This window comes from Piliocolobus tephrosceles, chromosome 6 (genome assembly GCF_002776525.5).
Source record: "Piliocolobus tephrosceles isolate RC106 chromosome 6, ASM277652v3, whole genome shotgun sequence".
NCBI lineage: Eukaryota > Metazoa > Chordata > Mammalia > Primates > Cercopithecidae > Piliocolobus > Piliocolobus tephrosceles.
This window is the reverse complement of record NC_045439.1, coordinates 14025729-14038709: the sequence shown is the minus strand read 5'-3', so window position 1 is coordinate 14038709 and position 12981 is coordinate 14025729. Positions and strand designations below refer to the sequence as shown.

Below are 12981 nucleotides of genomic sequence, written 5' to 3'. Positions count from 1 at the left end.
GTTCTCGGTATCTCCTCCTTGGCTTGTAGACATACCACTCCAACCTCTGCCTTCGTCATCCCATGCCTTGTTCTCAGAATCTCCTCCTTGGCTTGTAGACATACCACTCCAACCTCTGCCTTCGTCATCCCATGCCTTGTTCTTGGTATCTCTGTGTGTCCCCTACTCTTCTTATAAGACCACCAATCATTGGATTCAGGGTCCCCTGTAATCCAGTGTGACCACATTTCAACTTAACTACCTACTTCTGCAAAGACCTTATGTCAAAGACTGAATTGTGTCTCCCCAAGTTCATGTGAAGTGATGGTATTTGGAGATAGGGCCTTTAGAGAGGTAATTAAGGTTAAATAAGGTCATAAGAGGGGGGCCCTAATCAAATAGGACGGGAGTCTTAGTCCTTTTCGTGTTGCTATAAAGTAACACCTGAGGCTGCATAATGTGTGAAGAAAAAAGGTTTCTTTAGCTAATGATTCTGATGTCTGGGGAAGTTCAAGAGTGGGCATCTGCCTCTGGTGAGGGCTTCAGGCTGCTCTCACTGATGGCGGAAGGTGAAGGGGAGCCAACTTGTGCAGAGATCACTTGGTGAGAGAGGAAGCAAGAGAGAGGGAGAGGAGAGATGCTCTGTTTAACAACCAGCTCTGGACAGGCGTGGTGGCTGATGTTTATAATCCTAGCACTTTGGAAGGCCAAAGTGGGAGGGTTGCTTGAGGCCAGGAGTTTGAGACCAGCCTGGGCAACATAGTGAGACCCCCATCTCTAAAAAAAAAAAAAAAAAAGCCAAAAATATATATAAGCTGGATGTGGGTATGGTGGCACATGCTTGTAGTTCCAGTTACTCAGGAAGATTAAGCAGGAGGATCGTTTGAGTCCAGCAGGTCAGGGCTGCAGAGAGCTATGATTATGTCACGGCACTCCAGCCTGGGCGACAGAGCAAGACTCTGTCTCAAAAATAAAAACAAAAACAAAACCCAGCTCTCGCGGAAACGAATAGAATGAGAAGTCACTCACCGCTTGCGCCCAGGGCATTAATCTATTCATGCGGGGCCTGTCCTCATGACCTAAACACCTCCTAGGAGGCACGGCCTCCCACACTGGGAATCACATTTGAACGTGAGATCTGGAGGGAGCAAACATCAAACTATAGCAACTGATGTTCTCATAAGAGGAGGAAGAGACACCAGCAGTGTGTGTGCAGAGAAGAGGCCGTGTGAGGACACGGGGAGAAGGTGGCTGTCTACAAGCTAGGAAGAGAATCTTCACCAGAAACCAACCCTGCAGGCACTTTGATCTTCCAGCCTTCAGAGCTGGGAGAAAGCCAATTTCCATTGTTGATGACGTCTAGGCTGTGGTATTTTGTTATGACAGCCCCTGCTGACTAATACGTCTTATTTCCAAATAAGGTCAATGCTAAAGATTCCGGTGGACATGAACTATTGGAGGGACACTATTCAACTCACTACAGGGAGCCTATTTGTTTTTCTCTGGTTGGTCTTGAGTTGGAAGCAGGAGAAAACAGTAGAGAAGGTGGTTGTCACTAGCAAAACATGACCATTTTGGGCCAATTGCTGCAGAGGCTGTGGTCTGACATCCCAGGCTAGTTGCTCCGGAGCTGTGGGTCAGAGTCCTGTTGTCCTGTATGGACCAGCCATTATCTGTTTGTATTAGTTCAGGCTCTGGCAATTCTGTTATTAACAACTGTGATGCTGAACAAATCATCTGACCTCATCAGACTTCAGGGTTCTCCTCTTTAAAATGGGGGGTTACACCTGTATGCAGTGGCTCACACCTGTAATCCTAGCACCTTTGGGAGGCTGAGGCAGGCAGATCACTTGAGCCCAGGAGTTCAAGATCAGCTTGGGAAATATAATGATACCCAGTCTCTACCAAAAAATACAAAAATTAGCTGGGCATGATAGTGCAAACCTGTAGTCCTAGCTGCTTGGGAAGATGTGATATGGGGGATCACCTGAGCCTGGGAGGTTGAGGCTGCAGTGAGCTGTGATTGCACCACTGCACTCCAGCCTGGGTGACAGTGTGAGACCCTGTTTCAATCAATCAATCAGTCAATCAATCAATCAATAAAAATAGGGAGTTAAGTGACTCTCAGCGGGGTGGGACAGGATCATCAGCATCAGGGCAGGGAGAGGGGTGGGGTTGGCAAGGATGATGTCCTAAGAGTTGGGCCCTAAATCAGTCTGCTTAGTGTTACTATAAAGGAACACCTGAGGCTGGGTAATCAATAAAGAAGGTTTATTTGGCTCATGATTCTGATGTCTGGAAAAGTTCAAGAGTAGGTATTTGCATCTGATGAGGCCTCAGGCTGCTTCCACTCATGGCGGAAGGTGAAGAGGAGCCAGCGTGTGCGGAGGTCACGTGGTGAGAGAGGAAGCAAGAGAGACAGGGGAGGAAGTACCAGGCTCTTTTGAAAACCACCTTAGGAAACATTGCCCTGTGACATTAACAAGCCCACTTCCCTTCCTGGGTAGAGAACAGCTGAACCACATAGTACCTGGGCCCTTGTCCAGCTGCAGAAATTCTATAGTGGTTGCTCCTGGAAAGAACATTCCTGTTGCTGAGTCTTCCAGGCATATTTCCTTTTTCATGGCACTGAATCTCTTTTGGAATGTACTGAAAGAAAGATAGGATTTTAAACTCCTTCTCATGCTAGTTAAGTCAGTGACTTAATCTAATTATTTTTACTCCTGTTTGGGACATGAGGGTGATGGTAGAAAATCTTAGATGTTCCAACAGTTGCCCATGAAAGGCATAAAATTCTTAGCAAAGTTATTTTAAACTGTACAATTGGGGGGGGAATCACAATTTTTTTCTTTTGGTTTCTGGCACTGGGATGGTTTCTAAAACATATACCTTATATAAGTTGAAACAATAAAAATTCGAGGCTATTTAAATGACTTCCCAGCCTTCCAGTCTGGTTTTCATCGTTTCAGAATAGACGTCAAGGCTTAGAAGGTAGGGTTATTTTTAACAAGGGTAGAAAGCAAAGAGAGAGTGGCATGTTTCGAGGCAGTTTCTTTTTTTCCTTTAAAAAAATTCAATTCACAGTTTACATTCCCTAAAGAGAATTGACTAATTGAAAGGTTTAAGAAAAACGAGCAGCTCACAGAAAGCACATCTCTGTCAAAAATAATCTGCCTGGTAAGACTAGGTGTGCAGCATCCAAGAAGCAGTTTGGGAAGACAGGGGCTGAGGAGGCAGGGCCAGTGCACCGTCTCCTGGGGAGCCATCCTGGCAGAGGTCGCACTCAGAGCTCTTGAGTTTATATCAGAAGGGAGGGGCCCGAAGTACATTCACTCCATAGGCATTTCATGAACACCTACTTTGTGCCAGGACCTGGCAGCACAGGCATGACCAGTGTGGCTGGAGTAGAGTGGACACCACGGGGAAGGTGGCATGAGTGAGGCTGGAAGGGTTGGCAGGGTCAGACGGTGCAGGACCTTGAAGGCCAAAATGCAGTCTTTGGCATTTATCATAAGTGCTTGTTGAAAAGCTTGTCTGGCTGCCCTGTGGAAAACAGGAAGGAGCAGATTGAGAGAGGACCTGGGGACACCAGTTAGGGGACAGTGCAGTGGTCCAGCAAGAGAGGATGGGGGCAGAGGGACTCAAGAGCAGACCAGGGTCGGATTGCCAGGGCTTGTGCAGAATTGGCTGAAAAGGAGGTGGGTGTATCAGTGAGTGTTCCCTGCAGGAAATAGAAACCACGTTTAATATTTTCAACAGGAAGGAATTTAATTCAGGGAATGAGATGCTTACAAAATTACAGGGAAGGCTGAAGGAGCAGTGCTACGGTCTGCATGTTTGTATGTCCCCAGCATTACGTGGAAACCTAATTTCCAAGGTGATGTATTAGGAGGCGAGGACTTTGGAGGTGACTGGGTCATAGGGGTGGAGTCTTCATGGTTGGGCTTAGTGTCCTTATAAAAGAGACCCCAGAGAGCTACCTGGTCCCTTCCACCATGTGAGGATGCAGAGAGAAGGCACCACGTATGAACCAGGACACTGGCCCTCACCAGACACCGAATCTGCCAGTGCCTTCATCTTGGACCCTGCAGCCTCCGGAACTGTGATAAATAAACTTCTGTTGTTTTTAAGCTACCCCAGTTTATGATATTTTGTTATAGCAGCCTGAATGAACTGAGACAAGTGGAAAACGGAATGATCAAGTGTTCAGTAACATCCTGTGCAGGAATAAGGAAGGGGACATGATTGCCAGGACAGCCTCTTGATGCTTAGGTCTCTGTAACCTTGGTTGCCAGTGGAAATGGCAGCAGGAAAAGAACACACTGCCTCTTTTCTGCCCTCTGAGTGCCCTAGGTTGGCAGAACCTACTTCACACCCTGAACCCTAGCTGCAAGGGAGCTAGGCTCCTCAGAACGGGAAGTAGGACTGGGCTGTGTGATCCTGTAGCACAGCCTGTGCACCCATATCTAGGGTCCCTGCGGGGAAGATTCATGGAAGGAAATAGAAAAGGACATTGAGTGCCTATTGGCCTGTCTACCTATCACAACATATGAGGAAGGAGACGGTATCAAGGACAATGGCAGGATTTGTTTTATGCAGACTCAGACGGATGGGAGGCCACGCACCGAGGCCAAGTTGAAGGTGCTTATAGGATGGCTGAGGAGTGATGTTCTGTTGTCTGCTGGGCATGTTAAGTCTTGAGCTCAGGAAAGATTGAAATTTGGGAGCTGGATGTGGAGATTAAAAAGTCAAAGGCAGGGACTGGTCACATGGGCAGAAGAGGGCCCAGGGTGAAGCCCCAAGACCACCAGCATTCAGGTGTTCCTCAGGGGCAGGGGACCCTCTAGCGGAGACTGAGGTGAGTGAGGAGAGGTGAGGCCAAGGAAGCTAAGCAAGAATGTTCCCAAAAGGTGGGATCACCCAACAACATGGACGAATCTTAAACCATTTTGTTAAGTGAAAGAAGCCAGACTAAGAAGGCTGCACATTACATGATTCCATCGATATGGTGCTCTGGAAAAGGCAAATGGGGAAAAGGAAATGTCAGTGGTATGGCGCACCAGATAGGAGTGTGTTTCCACTGGCAGTGGAGGTTATAGAGACCTAAGTGTCAAGAGGCTGTCCTGGCAGTCGCGGCCACTTCCTTATTTCTGCACAAGATGTGATTGGATTTGATTATTCCATTTCCCATGTGTCTCAGTCCATTCAGGCTCCTATAACAAAACATGGTAAACTGGGAAGCTTAAACAACCAGGAGTGGGGGCGCGGGGAGGGGTGACTACAAAAAGCCAGCACAAGAGAATTTTAGGGGTGATGGAACTCTTCTGTCTGAGGTATGGTGGTAGATACACAACTGTAGGTGTTTCTCAAAACCCATTGAACTTCACACCATGAAGAATGAATTTTAGTGTATGCAAGATAGATAAATAGATTGATCTGTTCATTTATACACACATACGTTCATCCATATACAAATAGGAAGCAGTCACTTGTATTAAATATTTCAAGATCAAGGAATGTAAGTGACAGTTTTTCTCTGGATCCGTTTAATAATGGCCTAGACCTCTGTATGGGTGAATTCTGGGCTGCAGGCAGAATTGACCTACAAAATCCAATGTACGTTTCAGAGCATGGTCTCTTGGCATGGCCCTTAGAGCTTCCAAGAACAGAGGGCCTACTCCTGGGATGGAGGAGACCTTAATCCTGAGATGTGCATCTGGTGGGGGTAAAATACTCCAATAAAGAGAGCCTGGTATTAGTTGGGCTCCCAAGTTGGGTTCTTAACTGTGCAAGACTGTGTTGGTGTGACTATAGGTGACTTTAGTCTCTGAGAGCCTCCACTTCCTCTCAATAAAATGAGAATAATGAGTTTCTCAGAATTGATTGGGAGCAGGCTTCAAGGCTTGATGTGGGCACCACCCTCTCCTGGGGCTGGCTGCACGTTGCCCAGCAACTCCCCCAGGTCAGTGACTCCTGACTTACTCTACTCCGCACCATTGCAACAAGCTTCTCATTGTCTCTCTGTCGTTTGTTTACTTGTCCTACAGAGCAGGAACGTCCATGAGGCTCCGTGCCTAATCCAGTGCCTGGCACATAGTAAATGCTCAGGAAACATGCATCGATTCACATTCTTTCAGGATCAGGGCATTTCCCACCTCAGTAACCTTCCACCTTCTAAGTAACTTTGCCTTTCCCCACAAGTCGAGCCACCCTCTGAAAGGAAGAGCTGCCATGTCCGAGGGCGCTCAGGGTCCGTCAGGGTCTCATCCAGTCATTCCTAGACAGACCAATGGCTACCAAGCCGGTACTCTGCACATGCTGTTGAATAAATCCATCCATTTTGAGAAGCAGGAGCAATGTTGGTGAAAGTTTGGGTCCCGGAAGGGGCAGCACTAATTCAGAGTGTCACCCATGGAGCTTTTTGTGTGTAAAGAAAACAGCTCAGGTGTGCCTGGAGGCCTCCGAATGGCGGGCTGTAGAGTGCTGAGGGCACTGGAGGTGCTTCTGTCCCCAAGGACTTCGGAGTTTCCCCTCCAATGTTCAGGAAGGCAACTGGCAGGAAGGACCTCCTCCAGCTTCCCTGGGCCCTGCTCACAGTCAAGGATGGGTGCACGGGAGGGAGGCAGATGCCTGGGGTGTGAGGACACCTGGGTGTGTCCAGGACCAAGAGTGATGGAAGCCACTTCTGGGCACCGAGGTCCAAAGGGGAGTGGGGAGCAGCTGCCTTCCCTCCTGTTCCCCTTTCCCTTCACCCCATGTCCCCAGGGCAGCGGGGTGCTGGGATCATCCCTGGTTCCTTGAGCCCAGCTCCACCTTCTGATACATCTCTCCCTTCCCTCCACCCTCCACCTCCAGATTTCTGCAGCTTAAAGGCTTAGGCGTGACCTCAAAAGCCATGTGTATGTTCCCTGCTGATCCCTCTCTCCTCCCTGGTGGGGATTTGAGCGGACAGAGCAGGTTCAGCCCCCTCAGACACGCAAGCATCACGCCCTTGAACGTGGCCCAGTGGCTCCCGATCCCGGGAAGCCCATGGGAGGAGAAGGAAGGCTTTCTCAGGAACCTGGGATTACACTGCTCCAGGCTTCAGATTCTCGTGTGGCCCAAATCATCTCTTACTTTCTCGTTCTCTTGCTCTTTCTCTCTTTCTGCAAGAAGCCTTTGTCTTCTATTTAGCTTTCATACACCAAGGCTGTGTGTTTTGTGGAGCCGTGTGGACAGAATGGATGTCAAGGAATGACTCTGTAAGTTAATGATGCTGAGTGACTGGCAGCCTGGCTGAGCTCAGTAGTATCACTTCTTACGGCCCAGGTTCTGCTGTGATCTGCATTCCTAGGTGAGGAAACAGCCCCCGAGGTGTTAGCCAAGTTGCCCCAGTCCCACAGGTCATCAGGAGCAGAGGCACTTCCTGAAACCTAAGTCCATCGGCTACTAGAGACAGTGCACGGACCAGCTGTGTGGGACATCTGCAGTTCCAAGTTGTTGCTGTCAGTGACAAGGGTGGGAGGCCACAGAGTCCTGGTCTATACCCACCCCTTCACCATGCCAGTGTCTTAGAGGATTTTAATCCTGAACTGTGGAGCAGACTGATCCCAGCTATCAGCAGACAGCTGGGGAGGGTGGGGTGGATATCTGCCTGCTCGCAGCCTTTGATGTCCCCACCAGGGCATGCCACACATAAGGATGACTGATTCATCGCCACAGAAGTCATTTGTTCTCCTCCACAGCGCCGCAGCATGCACACAGGGGTGCAAAGCAAGGCGTGAGGCTGAACAAGTAGAAGTAGCAGCAGATTGTCACTGAAGAGACAGAGGGTCAGAGAGGTTTCATGATGTGACCAGGGTCACACAAGCTCATGCGTAGTCAAGTTAGGACTCCAGTCGACAGTGTGGTGTGATTTCCACTCGGCCAGACCGTCTCAGTGTTAGAGGCGGGGCTTAGCCTTGGACGAGGAACGTCAGGTCCCACTGTGAGTGCTGGCGTAGGTGCCTGGGTGCTTTGAGCTGCTTACTTCCCTCTCTAAGCCTCATCTGAAAACAGGAATGTTGATGGCCCTAGTGCCTGCCTTGTGGGTTCAAGATGTGCCAAGAAGATGGGGGTGAGTACAGAGGATGGTGGGGCGCAGGCAGCCGGGAGCTCTGCCGGTGACCACTGTCTTTGCTGGCAAAATTAAGGCCATAGATGTCATTCATTCTCCTCCGCAGCCCTCCAGGATACACATGGGTGTGAGGCTGAGTAGAAGTCTCTAAGTCTGTTCCTACCAAAGGCAAAGCCATTTAGAACCCGTGTCCCCTCCCTGCTGGAGGCCAGGTGATATGTCCCCAGCAGCAGAAAGATGACATGACATTATTGTAATTTTCAAAACTTCTCATTTTTCAAAAATTTTTAAAGATGCTATTCTAATTCCCAGGATTGGATAAGTCAATCAGCTCTCAAAACCCTGGTTTGGAGAATCAGGAAATGTCTCGAATTTTCATGGCAGAAATGTCTCTTGATCTGCAATGAAATATCCCAGCAGCTGCATTTCTCCTGGAAGTAAGATCTTGGCCTCAAGAATGCCAAGTCTCTGCCTATATAATTCTCCATCTCTGAGCTGACAAACCTTGAAGCCAGTCCGTGCCCTTGAACCGACAGCAGCAGCTCTATTAAAGAAGTTTGATTACGAAAAGAGAGAGATGTGAGGGAAGTGAAAGAATCTATTTTTCATTAAATGCTGCTTGTTTCAAAGTGGGAACATTTTCTGGGTGTCTGGGGAGCTGATGTTTTCTGTGGCTTGCCGGGAGAATCAGATCTTAAAAATCAGAAAAGTTTCCACATAAAGGAGAAAGCATCATTTTCAGAGCTTAGGGCCTAATTATATTTGCAGAGAAGGGATTTCTGTCCTGGAAGTTTATTTAACAAGCATTTATCGAGCACCCACAATGAACCACGCGTCATTCCAGGTGTTTAAGGGGTTTACAAGGGTAATAAAAGTATTCTAATAAGATGAGATGATACATAGTGTTATTTTTGTTAATATTTTAACCTTTGTTTATTCAGATGCTTGCTAAGGTTGATTGAGAACTTACTGTGTACCAGGCCTGGCCTAGGTACTGAGGGTGCAATGGTGGCCAGGGAAGTGTGGATCCCTGCCTTCCAGAAGCTTCCAGTGAAGCCGGTGTGGTGAGAGTGGGTGGAGATCTGGGAGTACCCTAAACAGGATCTGTGACAATGGAATTCATTCATGTATACGTCCATTCATGAGTGTGCTCATCCACTGATGATTTTGAATGTGGCAGTGGTAGGTGAGAAGGGATTATTTCTCTATTACTGAGCAGATGAGTTGTCAGAGCTGCCTGGGGGTGCAGGAATGATACTCAAACCCCAAGCATTTGATTTGGATTTTTTCTACATCTTGGCTGTTATCAGCAATATGGCTATGAACATTGATGTGTAAGTTTTAGTGTGGACATATGCTTGCATTTCTCTTGGGTCTATACTTGCGAGTGGAATTGCTGGGTCATATGGTCTATGCTTAATCTTTTGAGGAACTGCCAGACTGCCTCCCAGGGCTGTAGCATTTTACATTTCCACAAGCAGTGTTTGAGATTCCAGTACCCCCATATCCTTGTCAACACTTAACTACTATCTGTTCTGGGTTCTAGCCATCGTGTATGTGTGAAGTGTTTCATACTGTTTTTTAAAATGCAAGACATATCTAAAACATGATCAACTCTAAAGGGCTGGAATATCTTTGCATAATCCAGTATCCAGCAACTATTTCCTGAGAGCACTGGTCTACCCCTGGACTGAGAAATGGTTGACCTTCTTACTGATCAGTCCAAAGCCAGATGGGCTCTGCAGTTCCTTAATGAACTCCCAGACGTCAAGTGAGGTTTGTCAGGAGGCCCACAGATAACTAACACTGCCGTCTCTTCCTGTCTTCCAGCAATTCACGAGTTCCCCGAAGACCTGTTCTCCAATAAGGAGCGACAGCACGGAGCCGTCCTGCTGCACATCCTTGGTGTAAGTGGTCCTCCCAGAGTGGTCACAAAACTTCTAGCACGTGAAGGCTCTCTGCACCGCAGGGCAGAGCCATGGCATGTCTGAGATCTTTTATGCTTGTAACAGCCTCTCTGCACAGTGGGGCAGAACCATGGTGTGTCTGAGATCTTTTATTCTTGTAACAACCCAGTGAGGAGAGTGGAGACTGGACACGTTTCACTCACAAAGAAATGGTGTCTTAAATGTGTTAGGTGACTTACCCAGTGTCACACAGCTAGTGGCCCCAGAGCCAACACAGGAATGGAAGTCTTTCCTATACCCCGTTTTCTGCTTTTGTAAAACAGGGATGATGGTACCTATTACAGAGTATGAATATGAGTGAATACGGGTCAAGGGCATCAGCGTTGCGTGGCACATGATAACTCCTACAAATGCTTGCTGTCCTGATTCCCATGACAACCCCTACATTTTAGTACCTTTACATCACTATGTAGACAGTCCCCGAGTTAGGATGGTTCCACTTACTATTTTTCAGTGTTACGATGTTGCAAAATGAGACATATTCAGTATCACTGTTCTGGAAGTATAAAGAAACTATACTGTGAATTTTGAAGTTTTCTCTTTTTCTGGGCCAGTGATACTCTCTCCTCTGGGCAGTAGCACCAGTTGCAGCTCCCAGTCAGTCATGTGGGCATGAGCATAAACAAGCAACCAGTACTTTACAGGGTACTGTGTTGCCAGATGAATTTGCCCAGCTGTAGGCTAATTAAGTATTCTGAGAACGTTTAAGGTAGGCTAGGCTAAGTGATGATGTTCAGTAGGTTAATTGGGTTAAATGCATTTTCCACTTATTTTATTTATTTATTTATTTATTTATTTATTTATTTATTTATTTATTTATTTATTTTTGAGATGGAGTCTTGCTCTGTCGCCCAGGCTGGAGTGCAGTGGTGCGATCTTGGCTCACTGCAACCTCTGCCTCCTGGGTTCAAATGATTCTCCTGCCTCAGTCTCCCAAGTAGCTGGGATTACAGGCATGTGCCACCACACCTAGTTAATTTTTGTATGTTTAGTAGAGAAGGGGTTTAACCATGTTGGCCAGGCTGGCCTCGAACTCCTGATCTCAGGTGATCCACCTGCCTTGGCCTTCCAAAGTGCTGGGACTACAGGTGTGAGCCACTGCCCCCAGCCCATTTAAAGTATTTTAAACTTAAAATGGGCTTACCAAGCTATAACCTCATTGTAAGTCTAGGAGCATCTGTAGTTTAAAACTTTGGTGTACTTCTCAAACTTCCCTCCATATTCAGATGGACCTTGATGACAAATGGTGGAGAGGGGGTCAAGTAGGAATTTGAAAAGAAATAGGGGTTCAAACCTAAGTTACAAGTTTGTAACTCTCTGTGCTAGAGTAGGCAAATTACATACAACCCTTGCCAAGTCTGGCTCAATGCCTGTTTTTGTAAATAAAGTTTTATTGGAACACAAACATTCCTCTTCATTTCTATATTATCTTCTATAATATAACAATAAGTGCTATTTTTGCACTTCAGAGGCAGAGCTGAGTACATGCATCAGAGACAGCCTGACCCACAAAGTCAAACATATTTTTTATCTGCCCCTTTACAGAAAAGGTTTGCTGACTCTGTTGTGTGGTATGGAGAAACGTAGCTGGTCAAGGTTTGCTTCTCTGCTTTGGATCAACCACAGCAAATTTTCCTCCTGATCAGCTTCCCTGACCATCCAGCACCATCTGCTTGTATATTTAAACCCAACCAAGTATTATTCTTTGCAAGAGATCATTAAGAAAGTGAAATCTGGAATTCCCACAAAGATAGTAACAACCAGAAAATAATGAATGGGTGAAGTTTTAATTAAGAGGATAAGCCATTAATGAAAATGAAGACTAGAATGAGGGCTGTTGGCACATTTTGAACAACAGACCTGTTTATTATTTCTATAATAGAGTTATTGTCTTTCTAGTTTCTCTGGCTTTACACTCCCTCCCCTTTCACTAAGGGACTGTGGATGTGGCTAATTGGTCCCGTAGTTCTGTGGTCCTGCCTCATGAAAGTCTTGGCATAGCTGAAATAAAACCTCATGTTTCTGCTGAACCTGAGTGCACCTTGGGAATTTCACAGGAACACTTTAGAGGAGGGGTTACCAAGCTATGGCTAGAGAGCCAAATCCAGCTCACCAACTGTTTTTTTTTTTTTTTAAATAAAGAGAAGAGGTTTAACTGACTCACAGTTCCGCATGGATGGGGAGGCCTCAGGAAACTTACAATTATGGTGGAAGGGGAGGAGGCACATTTTACATGGTGGCAGGGAAGAGAGAGCGTGTAAGAGCAGGGAAAAACTGCCTTACAAAACCATCAGATCTCGTGAGAACTCACTCACTATCACGAGAACAGCATGAGAAAATCACCCCCATACCAACAATGGTTTTTATAAATAAAGTTTTATTGAAATACTGCCACATCCATTCTATGGCTTGTTCTTGTTTCACAACAGCAGAATAGTTGTGGAAGTGACTATTTGTCCAGCAAAGCCTAAAATATTACTATCTGACCCTTTACAGAAAAGCTTTGCTGACCTCTTGTTTTTTCTTTTTCTGATTTGAATAGGTAGATGAATGCTGACCTTTTCTTTAGAGCACAAAAAGGACCTAGCTTAGGGGCTGGTTTTGCCTGCAGTGCTCCGTGACCCAAGAGATGGAAATCGGGGCACTATCTTGGCTCATCTTCTCTCCTCATTGCTTCTCAGGGCTCGGAAGAGAGAGAGGCCTTTTGGACTCTCGGGAGGTGATGTTGTTGGGGGTTGCTGTGAGTGAATTCAAGTCAGAATCCTAAGCTTTGTAGCAGGGTCTCCCCCACCTACCTTCTCCCCTTTACCCACACCCCTGCTATTTGTTTCTTTTTACTCCTCTTCCCCAAAATGTTGACAATGAGTCAAATCCAGTAGATAACACGCCTCAGATGCCCTGGATGCAGCTAATGTATCTTCTACTTTATTAATCCCAATG

The 12981-nt window shown here is 46.7% G+C and overlaps 1 protein-coding gene across 10 annotated transcripts in view; it reads left to right on the top strand.

Moving 5' to 3' along the window:
• Positions 1 to 12981, top strand: part of SLC24A4 (solute carrier family 24 member 4) — a 91303-nt gene that overhangs the window by 15957 nt on the left and 62365 nt on the right. For 5 of the 10 annotated variants that reach the window (XM_026455417.1, XM_026455415.1, XM_026455416.1 and 2 more), the window contains exons 1-3: positions 7653 to 8074; positions 8387 to 8511; positions 9905 to 9981. In XM_026455417.1, coding sequence (XP_026311202.1) covers positions 8478 to 8511; positions 9905 to 9981 — 111 coding nt within the window. In that variant the 5' untranslated portion in view covers positions 7653 to 8074; positions 8387 to 8477. Of the gene's footprint in view, positions 1 to 7652; positions 8075 to 8180; positions 8287 to 8386; positions 8512 to 9904; positions 9982 to 12981 lie in introns of those variants that run through there. The other 5 variants (XM_026455406.1, XM_026455408.1, XM_026455421.1 and 2 more) reach the window with 5 other exon arrangements.